The sequence below is a fragment of the Mirounga angustirostris genome, unplaced genomic scaffold (genome assembly GCF_029215605.1).
Source record: "Mirounga angustirostris isolate CCGP_5_RB_7025 unplaced genomic scaffold, mMirAng1.0.hap1 SCAF_8, whole genome shotgun sequence".
NCBI classification, from domain to species: domain Eukaryota; kingdom Metazoa; phylum Chordata; class Mammalia; order Carnivora; family Phocidae; genus Mirounga; species Mirounga angustirostris.
This window is the reverse complement of record NW_026991716.1, coordinates 36314629-36328282: the sequence shown is the minus strand read 5'-3', so window position 1 is coordinate 36328282 and position 13654 is coordinate 36314629. Positions and strand designations below refer to the sequence as shown.

General features: G+C 47.5%; 1 protein-coding gene across 6 annotated transcripts in view; it reads left to right on the top strand.

Moving 5' to 3' along the window:
* The first annotated feature begins 6580 nt into the window (after positions 1-6580).
* The window catches only part of MOCS1 (molybdenum cofactor synthesis 1), a 48382-nt gene continuing 41308 nt past the window's right edge, over positions 6581-13654 (top strand). For 2 of the 6 annotated variants that reach the window (XR_010413618.1, XM_045866835.3), the window contains exon 1: positions 6581-6802. Coding sequence is in view for 3 of the 6 variants with exons in the window: in XM_045866835.3 (XP_045722791.1) it covers positions 6680-6802 (123 nt within the window). In the remaining 3 variants the exon portion in view is untranslated. Of the gene's footprint in view, positions 6803-11443; positions 11566-13654 lie in introns of all 6 variants that reach the window. The other 4 variants (XM_045866840.3, XM_064597578.1, XM_045866836.3 and 1 more) reach the window with 3 other exon arrangements.

Sequence of the window (13654 nt, the reverse complement as noted above, 5' to 3'; positions counted from 1 at the left end):
TCCTGACTGATAAAAGATACTTCACTTGAAAGGCAAGCCAAAGATGTGGAACACACCACTTAATGCTCATTTATTGAGCATTTTCTGTGCATTAAACACCATCCCAGGTACTATGATTACAGATGATTTAAATTTGGCACCAGCCCTCAAAGGGCTTATAGTGCAGAAGGCATATAAGTAAACTATGTCACTCTGTTGTAATTACTACTGTTAACAAAGGTGAATCTAGGGTACTGTGGAAGTGACAAGTCCTGGAATCCTGTATCAATCATGGAACCAGCAAGAAACACACAGCATATTTAGCTGGAATATTTGTGTGTCTGTTTTTTTTTTTTTTTTAATTTATAAGAGAGAGAGAGAATCTGAAGCAGACTCCATGCTGAGCACAGAACCCAACACAGAGCTCAGTCCCACACTGTGAGATCTTTTTGGGGGGCCTTGAGCTGAAATCAAGAGTTGGTCACTTAACAAACTGAGCCTCCCAGGTGCTCCCTTAGCTGGAATTTTTGAAGGGACATTTTACTAAAAAGACCATTCTTTAGATGTGGGTAGGGTTAAAGTGGCCAACAGGAATGTTAAGCATCCATGGCCATCAACAAGAAAGTCAACCCTCCCCCCATCAAGCCTGAAGGAACAAGGGTTAGAAATAGTGTTACTAGGCCTGGTGAGAGCTGGACTCATGGCAGAGGGGCTGTATAACACCAGCTACAAACACAGCAAAACAGGGAGCAGGAGAAATAAACACTTGACCTCTCTCCTTCTGCCTTCCAATCTCCTGTTGTACCTCCTACTGGCCAGATCCATCTGGAAGGCAGAGACAAGGGTGCCTGGGTGATACTGTCAAAGCAGTGGGTAGAGAACAGTCTCCTAGTAGTCAGAGCAGGGTGGGGAAGGTCAGGGAGTGGGGCTAGAGAAGCAAATGGAGACTATCCTGACAAGGCCCCCCAAAAAGAAATTATAGGAATCCTTGAAACAATATTTTCTCAAACATTTTGTTTCATTGATTAAATAAAGTATCTAAATTTGCAAAGATGTCTATAGCTACTGATGGGATAAGGGAGAGATTTGAGCGAAAATAGAGGGCTGGATACTTGATACTCCTATTACTACAGAGAAACAATGGACATGTGGTCAGAAATCCCATCATGGATTTTTTTTTTAATAAAAACTTAAATTTTCTGTGAACCTAAAAGTGCTCTTAAAAAAGAATAAACAGAAAGTAACAGATTTTACATAGACTTTCTTCTCCCATACATGCACAGCCTTCTCTACTATCAACATCCCCAGCAGATTGGTACATTTGTTACAACTGATGAACCTACACTGACATAAAATCACCCAAAGTCTATAGTTTACAACAGGGTTCATTTTTGGTGTTGTACATCCTATGGGTTTGGACAAATGTATAATGCCATGTATCCATCATTATAACACCATACAGAGTAGTTTCACTGACCTAAACATCTACACTCTGCCTTTTCATCATTCCCTCTCCCAACCCCTGGCACACTGATCTCTTTACTGTCTCCATAATTTTGTCTTTTCCAGAAAGTCATGTAGTTGGAATCACATAGTATGTAGCCTTTTCAGATTGGCTTTCTTCACTTGATAATACCCATTCAAGTTTCTTCCATTGTCTTTTCAGGGCTCAATAACTCATTTCTTTTTAGTGCTGAATAATATTCCATTCTCTGGATGTACACAGTTTATTTATCCCTTCATCTCCTGAGGACATCTTGGTTGCTTCCAAGTTTTGTTCTGGATCTCTTTGCAGGGGCTAGGGGATGAAAGATGGGTGAGAAGAGAATGGGTGGGGAGATAGGAAAGAAGTATCTTCCAGCCAGAGAACGGATCACTAGAGGTAAGTTGTAAGGTGGATGTTGTGTCTTATTTTTCAAACATAGCCTTAAAAGTCATGCAGCATCACTTCTGCCATATCCTATTGGTTATAAGATCATTACAAACACCCAGATGCAAGTGGAGAATTAATTCCACTTCCTAACAGGGAAAGCAAGGTTCTAGAACAATACTGTACAACACAGTGGCCATTAGCCACACATGGCTATTCACAATTAAATTAATTAAAACTAAAATTAGAAATTCAGTTCCTCAGTCACACTAGCCACATTCAAGTGCTCAATAGCCACAGGAGGACTTAAAATGTTTCCATCATTACAGAAGGTTCTATTGGACAGCACTGCTCTAGAAGAACAAGTGAGACAGGAGATATTGTAGCTATCTTTCAAAGCTACAATCTGCCACTAGCACTGAGACAAACCAAATTGCATTAGGAAAGGCAGACTAAAATGGCGCAATGACTCACATGGTGTTCTACACAAGGGTTGGCAATAACTGCTGCTGTTTATCTCGAAGAGGAGACAACTTGTGTTAAGTCTCTCAAATGAAAGAGAGTGTAGATGCTAGTCCCAGGGGCTAAAAATTCGGCCACTAGGAAGAGATCTCAGAAGGGTGATTTCCAGACATGTGTTTTCCATCTTTATAGTATCACGGATCTCTTTAAGCATGTGATAAAAGTCACTTCTCCCCAGAAAAATATGCATATATACAATATGATACACTGAAGTTCAGAGTTCCCTCCCAAATCCATCCATGGACTCTCCAGATCAGAGTCATATTCTAGGCTGTGAGCTCCTGGAGGTATTTCCTTAGCCATAGTCATGAGTAGTGTGTGTGGCCTGGATGACATTCATCACTGTGTATTAACAGAAAGAGGCACATTTCTGCTCAATACAAGTAAGAATTTTAATAAGCAAAGAGGCTTTTAAGGGAAATAGGTAATGTCAGGAAATCAGAAAGTTTCCAACACTAGAAGTATTCATGTAGATTGCCGCTGATAATGTAGAGAAGATTTCAGTGTACAAGCTAAACTGAATAAGCTGTGAGGTCTTGCACAGTGCTGGCGTTCCAAGCTTCTAATAAAAGTGACAAGGCCTGGGGCACCTGGGTGGCTCAGTTGTTAAGCGTCTGCCTTCGGCTCAGGTCATGATCCCAGTGTCCTGGGATGGAGCCCCGCATTGGGCTCCCTGCTCCGCGGGAAGCCTGCTTCTCCCTCTGCCCCTCCCCCTGCTTGTGTTCCCTCTTTTGCGGTCTCTCTCTGTGTGTCAAATAAATAAATAAAATCTTAAAAAAAAAAAGTGACAAGGCCCAAGTGCAGGAACAGTCACCCACAATTTGGAGGAAGAAAGCAGAATCTAGAAAGTTTTCATACAACTGGTGGCATTTCAGATGGGCTCAGAGTAGGGATACTGGGTAAGGGCACAAGATCATTTTTAGGGGCTCACTTAAAAGATTTAATACCCTTCAGTTTAATTACCTATAGTGATCTGGTTTCTGGCCAACTGGTAAATACTTCTCTCCCTATCTTACCACCTTTCTTTATCCACCTGTTTTCTGTTGCTGACCCCCTCCCCTGCCCTAAGAAGAATCTACAGTGAAGCATTTGTTTGGATTATCCAGGTGGTTTCTACATGCAATGACAAATATCCTTATAAGAAGGAGGCAGACAGAGGTTTAATATATGTGCTGCCGAAGCGAGCACAGGCAGACAGAAATTTAAGATAGAAGAGAAACAGGCCATGGGATGGAAGCAGAATCACAGAGAGGATGCTATGTTGCTGGTTTTTTTTTTTTTCTTTTAAGGTTTTATTTATTTATCTGTTAGAGCACGCACAAGCAGGGGGAGTGGCAGGCAGAGGGAGAAGCAGGCTCCCCGCTGAGCAAGGAGCCCAAATCGGGACTCTATCCCAGGACCCTGGGATCATGACCTGAGCTGAAGGCCTACGCTTAACTGACTGAGCCACCCAGGCGTCCCAATGCTGCTGGTTTTGAAGATAAAGAAAGGGACCATGAGCCAAGGAATGCAGCTCTAGGTGCTGGAAAAGACAAAGGAAGCAAATTCTCCCTTAGAGCTTCCAGAGGGAGTGAGTCTGACATCTAGAACTGTAAGAGAATAAATTTTGCTTTAAGCCACCAAGCATATGGCAATTTGTTAAACAGTTATAAGAAATTAATAAAACTGGGGACAGAGCTGATTAAGAACCAACCCATATCTCATTGTAGTTTTGATATGTATTTCTCTGATGCCAAGTGATGTTGAGCATTTTTTCATCGGTCTGTTGGCCATTTGTAGGTCTTCTTTGGAGAAATGTCTGTTTATGTCTTCTGCCCATTTCTTGACTGGGTTATTTGTTTTTTTGGGTGTTGAGTTTGATATGTTCTTTATAGATTTTGGGTACTAGCCCCTTATCTGATAAGACATTTGCAAATATCTTCTCCCATTCTGTATGGCTAAAATTAACAAGTCAGGAAACAACAAATATTGGCAAGGATGCAGAGAAAGGAGAACACTCTTACACTGCTGGTGGGAATGCAAGCTGGTACAGCCACTCTGGAAAACAGTATGGTGATTCATCAAAAAGTTAAAAAGACAGCTACCCCACAACCCAGCATTTGCACTACCAGGTATTTACCCAAAAGGTACAAACATAGTGATCCTAAGGGGTACCTGCACCCCAACGTTTATAGCTGCAATGTCCACAATAACCAAACTATGGAAAGAGTCCAGGTGCTTATCGACAGATGAATGGATAAAGAAGATATGGTGTTATACACACACACACACACACACACACACACTAGAATATTACTCAGCCAACAGAACAATGAAATCTTACATTTGCAATGATTTGGATGGGATTAGAAGGTATTATGCTAAGTGAAATAAGTCAATCAGAGAAAGACAATTATCATGTGATTTCACTCATATGTGGAATTTAAGAAACAAAACAGAGGATCATAGGGGGAGGGAGGGAAAAATAAAATAAGATGAAATCAGAGAGGGAGACAAGCCATAACTGACTCTTAACTATAGGTAACAAACTGCAGGTTGCTGGAGGGGAGGGGTGGGGGATGGGGTACCTGGGTGATGGACATTAAGGAGGGCAGGTGATGGAATGAGCACTGGGTGTTATCTGCAACTGATGAATCACAGAACTCTACCTCTGAAACTAATAATACACTATATGTAAATTAATTGAATTAAAATAAAATAAAATAAAAAAGAACCAACACATAGACTCAGAATCTCTGCTTCCTCCAAATTCCAAAGACTTGCTCCTAGATCAAGTTCATTATGTCAATGGCCTCTTCCCTGAGGTTGAATCTGCTCTGGAAGCTCTTCAGGCATCATCCTCACCCCCCACACCCAGGTCCCCTGACAAATCCACACATCAAATTTAGCAGTGGACAGAGCTTGAACAGTCCTTAGTGGGCCTTAGGCCCTTTGCAAATACTCTTTTGTCAGGTCTCTCCCACCAGTTTCAAACATACGCAGACATATCCTTAGCCCTGCATGTATTGTCTGAACTCTGAATAACATAAGAAACTCACTCTGAGTCTGAGGCTAGCTAGAATTATCCCAGCTTTTTTGACACTCTTGCTGCACTTGTGCAAATCAGTGACAGTTATGCTTTCCTCTCCATTAAACTGTCAATCCTTCCAGACCAGGAGACCAAGACCCCCATTTTCTAATATACACTTGGCATCTAGAATGTTTTAGTCAATGTTTAATTCTTGTAATTCCATGGCCATTGGGGTTTTGGATACACCAGATAGGCTAGTTTGAACATCATCATTCTTAGTACCATAAGTTCATTGTTAAGTGTGTTACCACCCAAAATCTTAGAGGCCTGTAACTCTTTGTTTTTTGAAGGGGAGAAAGAGATTCCCCCCACCCCCTCTCCATTCCTGATACACACTGAATCTTGAATTTAAGAATGAGATTGTCCTAGACTTAAACCCCAGTTTTGCCCCCTATCAACTGTATGCCTTTGAGAAAATTAACCTCTCTAAGACTCCATTTCCTCAGTTGCAAAATTCACATTCTATTAATTGCAAGTATTGAACATTGCCTGGCATGGTGCTTGGCGTGTAGGAAGTGTTCCAAAAATGATATCCACTTATTCTATGACTTCTTCCCATATAGTCCTTTTTTTTTTTTTTTTTTTTAAGCAGAGAGGGTAAGTGTGTTAATGTCCTTTTGGGGCACATTTGGAAAAGTGTATCTGTAAAGAGGGAGCTGACCCACCTTCAACCAGGGCCTAGACTACCTCCAAGGGAGTGAGAGAAGTCATAAATATGCAGGGCCAGATCTTGTTTTTATATATAATATTGCTATTTTGTTCATCATGGATTTTTTTGGCATTGATTCTGACTTTTAAAAATACTACATTAAGTATTATTTATCTTGATAACCTACTTTTTTGGCACCCCTTTCAATTTTGTGCCCAAGGCAATGCTTCGTTCACCGGGCTCTAATCCTGCCCTGCCTACAGCACTTTGTGCTAGTCACACCACGATCTAGGTCCTGGACTAATGCAGGCAGAGAAGCCTGTCGAAAAGACCCAGGATTTTCACCCGACTTTGAACTAGTGCTCCCCAAGCCCTAGAGGGCATACTGGATCCGAAGGAGCAGAAGGAGTGGACTACAACTTCCAGAAGGCCGCGCAGCGCGGCGCCCTCGCCAGATTGGCTGCGCGGGCCCCGCCCCCGCCCCCGCCCCCGCCCCGCCCCTACCGCGAGGGCCCAGGGCGGCGAGCCCGGGGCCAGCGCGCTTCCGAAGCCGGCTACCGAGTGGAATCTCGCCCGGCCAGCAGGCTTCATGGCGGTGAGGCCGGTGTCCCGGATGCTGCAGCGGGTGCTGAGGTCCAGCGTCCGGAGCTGCAGCACGGGGGCTCCAGTGACGCAGCACCGCCCTGGGGAGCCCTCCCAAACTGCTGCGGAGGTGAGCCCGCCCACATCCATACCTTCCCCGGGAAGGGCGGCCGGCCAGCTGTCCTTGACTCCGAGAAGCACCCAGGCCGGGCTGCGAGGGCCGCTTCTGGAAGGGATCCCTCAGGGCTTCCTTGCGGGTGGGGAAAGGAGTGGAGGGATGCTCTGTAAGCTGCCCAGTCTCACCTGATACCCCAAGGGACGGGCGCTTCTTGGGGTAATGCTTAATCACCTCCCTGCCCACCCAGCCATGCAACCCCCTTCAAGGTCTGAGTGACCGCCAGACATGGGGAAGCAGGTAGGTAGGACTCTGGGTCCAGTGAATTGTTAATTGTACCCTTCTCAGCCCTGCAGCGCCCACCCTGTTTCTTGAACATTTTCTTCCCCTCCCCCCCCGCCCCATGAAAGGTTGTCTGTGACCAGGTGTTCTTGTGACACCCTGCTTCGTAGTGTGACACCAGTTAAAAATGTCACCTTGGGGGGCGCCTGGGTGGCTCAGTCGTTAAGCGTCTGCCTTCGGCTCAGGTCATGATCCTAGGGTCCTGGGATCGAGCCCCGCATCAGACTCCCTGCTCATCGGGAAGCCTGCTTCTCCCTCTCCCACTCCCCCTGCTTGTGTTCCCTCCTCGCCTCTCTCTCTGTCAAATAAATAAATAAAAGCTTTAAAAAAAAAAAGTCACCTTTGTGCCACCAGTAGTCACTGGTCACGTCTGTAGTTAGAGGGCTCTGTGACTTGTCCTTCACTCTTTCGGTTTCATCTTCGTGTCCTTAGGAGGGCTCAGCTTCATTCTTGAGCAGAAGGGAGCAGGATCCCTGTCCAGATTAGGAATCCCAGTTTTTCTTAAGGTTTGGGATAGGCCCCTTCAGTCCTTGACAGCGCACCACAGAGTGATTCATGTCATAACAAGTTTTAAGTTTAGTGTTCTTTTGCTCATGTGGTTAGGGAATAATTTTGGGAGAAGCATCTCTTTTTCATTTGGTAAAACCTCTTTTCCAGACCCACCCGGTCATTCTTTTCCCATTTCTTAGCACAAGACTTCACTCCCTGGAAATCATCAGATCTCTTCCCCCCCCCCCCCCCCACACACTGCCACTATTGCTCAATGAGGGGGAGGGCCTTGGCCTAACTTGCTTTCCCTGAGTCTGATCCCCTTTGGATCTTCAGTAATCAGGCCTCATTGCTGGGAAGGAAAGGTTTTCAGTTTCCTTGAACTGCGAACTTCATTGAGGGGAAAAGCAGGAACACAAGAATTGCTGAGAGAGCCTTAAAGAATTCAGGAAAAGGGAAGTTTTTTCTTCTCCTGCCCCTAATTTCCTTTGTGCTCTTCAGGAAGGGATCTGTGCCAAGTGACAGATCTCTCTTTCTCTCTTTTTTTAAGATTTTATTTATTTGTCAGAGAGCACAAGCAGGGGGAACGTCAGGCAGAAGGAGAAGCAAGGAGCTCCTTGCTCCTGCTGAGCAAGGAGCCTGATGCGGGACTCGATCTGAGGACCCTGGGATCATGACCTGAGCTAAAGGCAGCTGCTTAACCGACTGAGCCACCCACGTGTTTCCATACTTGGTCTCACAGTAAATCACGTGAGGTTGAGAGTTTGTATTTTCAGGTAATGGGGCTCACCAAAGTTAACTTTCCTGGCGTCACAGAGCTGAAAATAAGGGAGCAGGAGGAACTAGCCCCTGTGCTCCCGCTTCTTCCTTACAGGGAGAGTAGAATGAGAGGCTATCCCTCCCTTTCCTTTACCCTGTAAGGGGGAGATGTAACTAGCTAGGTAAGAACACAGACTCTGGAGCAGAATGCCGTCATGGGAAGCCCAGGCCTACCTCTGAGTAGGTATGTGAACTTCAGCAAGTCCCTTCGCCTCCCAGGGCCTCAGTCTTCTCATCTGTAAAATGGGAGTAAGTGTCTACTTCATAGAGTGGTTCTAGAGATTAAGAGTTAGTATATGTTGATATATATACTTAGATCAAAACTTAACCCACGTAGGTGCTGTGTTATGTACATATTTGTTGTAGTTATTGTCAGCCTCGCCACAATTGACACATGCTGTGTCCCACTAGTCCCTTCCCACTGGACACTCAGGATAGCCATTCTGTCAACTCTTTGGTCCTAGACCTCCTATGCTGGACATTCCCTGCCAGGGTTACCCTCAGCAGGCAGGTTGCTCCTCGAGTGTTGGGTGCTTCCCCACCTTTCTAGGTATTTCTGCACGGTGCTGAACATGGTGCTCTGCAGGCAGTGGAGTTAGCAGATAGTTTGGGCTGTTTGAAACTCAAGCGAGTGAGGGGGCCACGTGGAATGGTAGAGCACTGGACAGGGAGCCCCAGGTTTTCACCTTCACTCTGTCTCCAATTTCACTTGGCTCCTAGGGCTGTCACTTTCCCTCTTTCCAGCCAGAGGGTTGGCCCAGCCCATCTTTACGCCATGGGGGAGGGCACAGAATGTCTTTAAGAAAATCTCCTGAGGTGAGGCAAGCCTGGAGATCTCTATGGTCAACCTATTCACCGAACTTGCTAGTTGGCAAGAGCAGGAGTGGGGCATTGGGAATCCCTGTCCCCGCCTCTCTTCCCGCACCTTTCCCTCCACCCTGGGAAGTGCTTGCAGAGACAGAGGGAAAAGCCACTGAGTGTTAAATGTTCGTGTGTCAGGGTGTTGGTATGGGGGAGACATGAGGTGTGAAATGGGAGCTGGCTGTGAGGACAGTGGAAGTGGGCCTTGGGCTTGGTCAGAGGACAGGTTGAGTGGCTTCTACAGGTGGAAAGGGGAGGTGGTGGGGTGTGGGTTAAGTGGGGAGGTGGGTAGGGGAGACACAGCTACCTGCTGTCCTGATTGGGGTGGTCCACATAACCTCTGCAGGGCTTACCCCAGCACAGAAGCATGACATCCCTCTTCCTTCTTCCCAGGCTCCATGCAGGCTTTGCTGGGACCACAGGGGGCTAGCCTCAGGTCCTGGGCCTGCTGCCTTGGGGCAGGGGAGAGGGTGACTTTTTGCAGGGCAGAGGAACCCAGTATTCAGAGGGTCACAATGAACAAATGTTGGAGAGGGGGTGTTATGCAGGAAGGAAGTGGATGTAGGAGAAGGTAGGGGACGGTAGGCCTGGCCTGGGACAGTGATACACAAAGGGAAAGAACAACTTTCCGGGGTTATCTTGAGTTCCAGTCTTTCCTTCAGAATCTTTGCTTTGGTGAAGTGTGACTGTTCATGCCAGGAGCCATAGGTGTAAAGACCCCACATTTAGGGAGGGATGGAGGGAGAGGGGGGGGATCCAGACTGGGGCCTAGGCGCCTTGCTGGGTCTTCTTGTTTAACAGAGATTAATTTTGAGTCACCCCTGGTATACGTCCTCCCAAATAGCAAGGATCCCAAATCAGAGCCACTGATATCTGAGTTTGGAATGTGTTCTTTTTCTCAATAACCCTATTTATTATATTCTAGAGCTATTTGGGGCCTGGCCTTTATCATTCAAACCAAATGCCCAGAGTTAGTGACTACTTGGAGGGCAGCATCCCTCCCTTAACTAAGTCCTTTGCATCCTTTGCACCACTCTTCCCCACCCGCACCCCGTGCCCCAGTCCACACTGGGCAGGTAGACAAGATACACCCGGTAGCAGATGGTAGGCTGCCTTGGGCCTGGTCATCCATGGTCCTGGAGGAGCTCCAACTCCACTTTCCCTGCTTTGGGGGGTGTGACAGCAGGTCGAAACCCCAGCCTTGGCCCATCTGCCATTAAGTACAGTTGGGCCTTGCAGGACTGACTAGGGGAGCTGGCAAGAGTGGGAAAACTAGTCACAGCACACAAGTTAGAACTCCTCCATGAATCTGTGTTTAATAAACCAATATATGTAAGTAGGAATTCTACTAAGAAAACGGCAGCGATCACTTATTGAATACCTGCTGTGTCCTAGGAACTCCTCCAACTGAGTCATGGAGAATTATTTTCCACCCTTTATGGATTAGGAAACTAAGGCTTAAGAATTTGGGTGATTTGCTCTACAGCTAGTTAGTAGTAAAGCCGGGCTTGCAATTAGGTTTACCAGCTCCCGGAGTCTGTGCTCTGAACCACAACAACTAGCCCTGGATTAAAATAGCTCCTGATCCTGGTATCGCAGGGCCAGTGGTTCTCAGCCAAGCTGCAGAGTAAAGAGCTGAGACATTGAAAACAAACAAACAAACAAAAAGCCAGGGCCCAATCCCAGAGCAATGGAGTCAGAATCTTTGGAGTGGGGCTCTCAGGCCTCAGCACTTCTTAGAAGCACTGGTGGTAGTTTTGATGTGCAAATTGTTGAGAGCCACTGTCCTAGGCGAAGCCATTTTGACAGTGGAGACCAGCCCAGAAATGAATGATGACCCCAGTGTGACTGGTTTTGCACACACTACCTTCCTCTTCCGATTAAGGACCAGTCTATTTAGTTCATTGACATACATGCATTGACACAGTGACATACCATGTAGACGCCGGGATTCCGAATCAGGCAAGAAGGCTTCCCACACGGAAGTGGGGGGCGGGCCCAGCCTGGTCCAGGCGGGGCTCTGAGGCTGTGAGATGCTTCTGACATGTCCCAGGCCTTCTTGGGTGAGAGGCATCACTGTCCACCCTACACGGTCATGCCCTCTGGGTCCAGGGCTCCTCTGACTGCTGCTATTTTTTCCTCCAGGGGGTTTTTTAAAGGAAAGGGAGAGATGGAAGAATGAAAGTAGGACATGCAGTGGTGGAGGAGAGAAGAGGCAGGGATGAGGCTTGTTAACATCACAGTGATGAGCTTGCAAGGCTGGCCAGGTGAGAGACTGTGTGTGCGTGTGTGTGGTTCTGCCAGTACAGAGTCTGGATGAATCTGGATAAAGTCACTCTAAGTCTCAGAAGTGAAATCCAGCCTGTCCCACCCCGCCCCCCCCAACCAGGGCCACAACAGAGCGTCTGATTATGCTCTTCTTGGCCGGTTACTCCGCTTGCTCCCTCGTTTCTGCTGAGTCATGTTCCTTGGTCCTCTCACTTGCTCCCAATTGGTGCACTTTGACTCCTCCCTCACCCAGCCAACAACCCCCAATATGTTAAGAATAGGGTGAGGGTGACTGGTGAGGGGCTGGGGTCTGGGGTGACTAACAGATTCCTAAGTTGCAAAGAGCTGTTGACGAAGGATTGGGTGCAACTCTGCTGGAAATTCAGCCTTCCAGGTATCTGATTTCTTGGACCGTGGTGGCCAATGGGGCTCTTGACTCTGTCATGTCCCCTGCCCCACTCCCAGGGCTACAGGTGGAAAGGCAGTGGGGTGAGTAGGGAGGTAGGAAGCACTGTTAGGATTGTAGCAGACAGCAGTTCAGAGAAGTGACCGCTGTTTGCTTGTCATGGGACTGTAAGCAGGGTTTCTTGGAGGATGGGGGGGACACTGGTGTTGGGGTGAGCAGAGTGAGGTCACTTTTATGCACCCAGGAAAATCCTGGAAGCACCCCCACATACGTTCGCTCCTATCCCTTCTATCTCCTGAGTCAGCGGCCCTTGACCCTGGCTGTACTTTAGAATCACCTAGACAGACTAAAAACGTGAGTGCTCAGATATCCAAATTCAGTTGCTCTCCAGTGGAAGGTTTTTGTTAAGCTGCCAGGTGGTTCTGACGTGCAGCTGGGGCTGAGGAAGTCATTGAAGGAAATGTTCCTGCTGGGTGCAGGCAAACAGTTACCCTGAGCCTCTGGGGGGCCTGAAGCCTTCTGCTGTCGTAGGTTACAAGATCATGATAATCCTAGATGTTTACTTGCCAGTTTCCTGACCCCCTTCCCTTGGCTTACCCGAGCCCTTAGCTGTGTTCTTATTTTACAATGGGGTAAATGGGCCTGGAGAAGTCAGAGAGCTTTCTCAGGATGTCAGGTCACACCTGGCCCAGAAATCAGTCCAGAGCCCTGTCCAGAGACCTCATGAAAGACCTCATGATCGACCTCGTGATTTCTTTGTTATAAAGATTCTAAAGAAAGGACTTCTCCCCCACCCTGTGCACCACCCCATGTACCTTCTTGGATTCTCCCTTTGCAGTAAGAATTTAGACTTTGGACTCAGAAGACCTGGATTTGCATCCTGGTTCTGCCAGTGGTATTCTTGAACCCCATGCAAGCTTCACTTACAGTAATCCCTTATGGGACAGGTGTGGGAATTGAACAGAGAACATTCTTCGGAAACTTGAAGATGTTTTGTGAATGTTGCTTCTATGGAGCAATTTTCTCATCAGCATCTGTTGTGACTGAGGGTTGTGCGCTCAAGGCAGGAGATCAGACTTGGGGAAACACTGAGGTTGGCCGCCTCCTTTCTCTCCCCAGGAGGAGTTTGGGTGAGCCATGCAGGGAGGCTCCAGCAATCTCCTCCCTCTGAGGCCCCAGACAGTGGATGCTTACTCCTTCCAGCAATGGGTGGGGTGAAGGATGAAGACTAGAGTCATCTCTGCAGGGGGTTAGTGGGTGATCATCCTGGCCCCTCCCTTCTGCCTTCCTAGAGGCTGGTGACCTCCTTCCTTCTGCAGGCCTCCCTGGTTGTGCTGTCCTTGCCCCAAAAGCCTTCTGCTTGAGGGGAGCCCTCTCTGTGAGTGTACTCTACCCTTCCCAGCTGGGTGTCGTCCTCAGCCACTCCCGATGGCTTGTTCGGTCCTCCAGGGCAGTGCTGAGGCCCCAGGGAGCCCAGCTGACAGGGGGTAGCTATGAGGAGGCACTTGTGTGACACTCACCCCCCAGAGTTAGTGAGCTAGCGTTGAGCTCCTTCTGTCTCCCATTGGGAAGGGAGGGAATGGGAGGTCTGGGTTAGAGACATGGCTCACCATGTCCCAGGCAGCCACCGTCCCGCTCAGTTACCCGCTCCCTCTCTCCCCCTTTCTGGACACACTAACTTT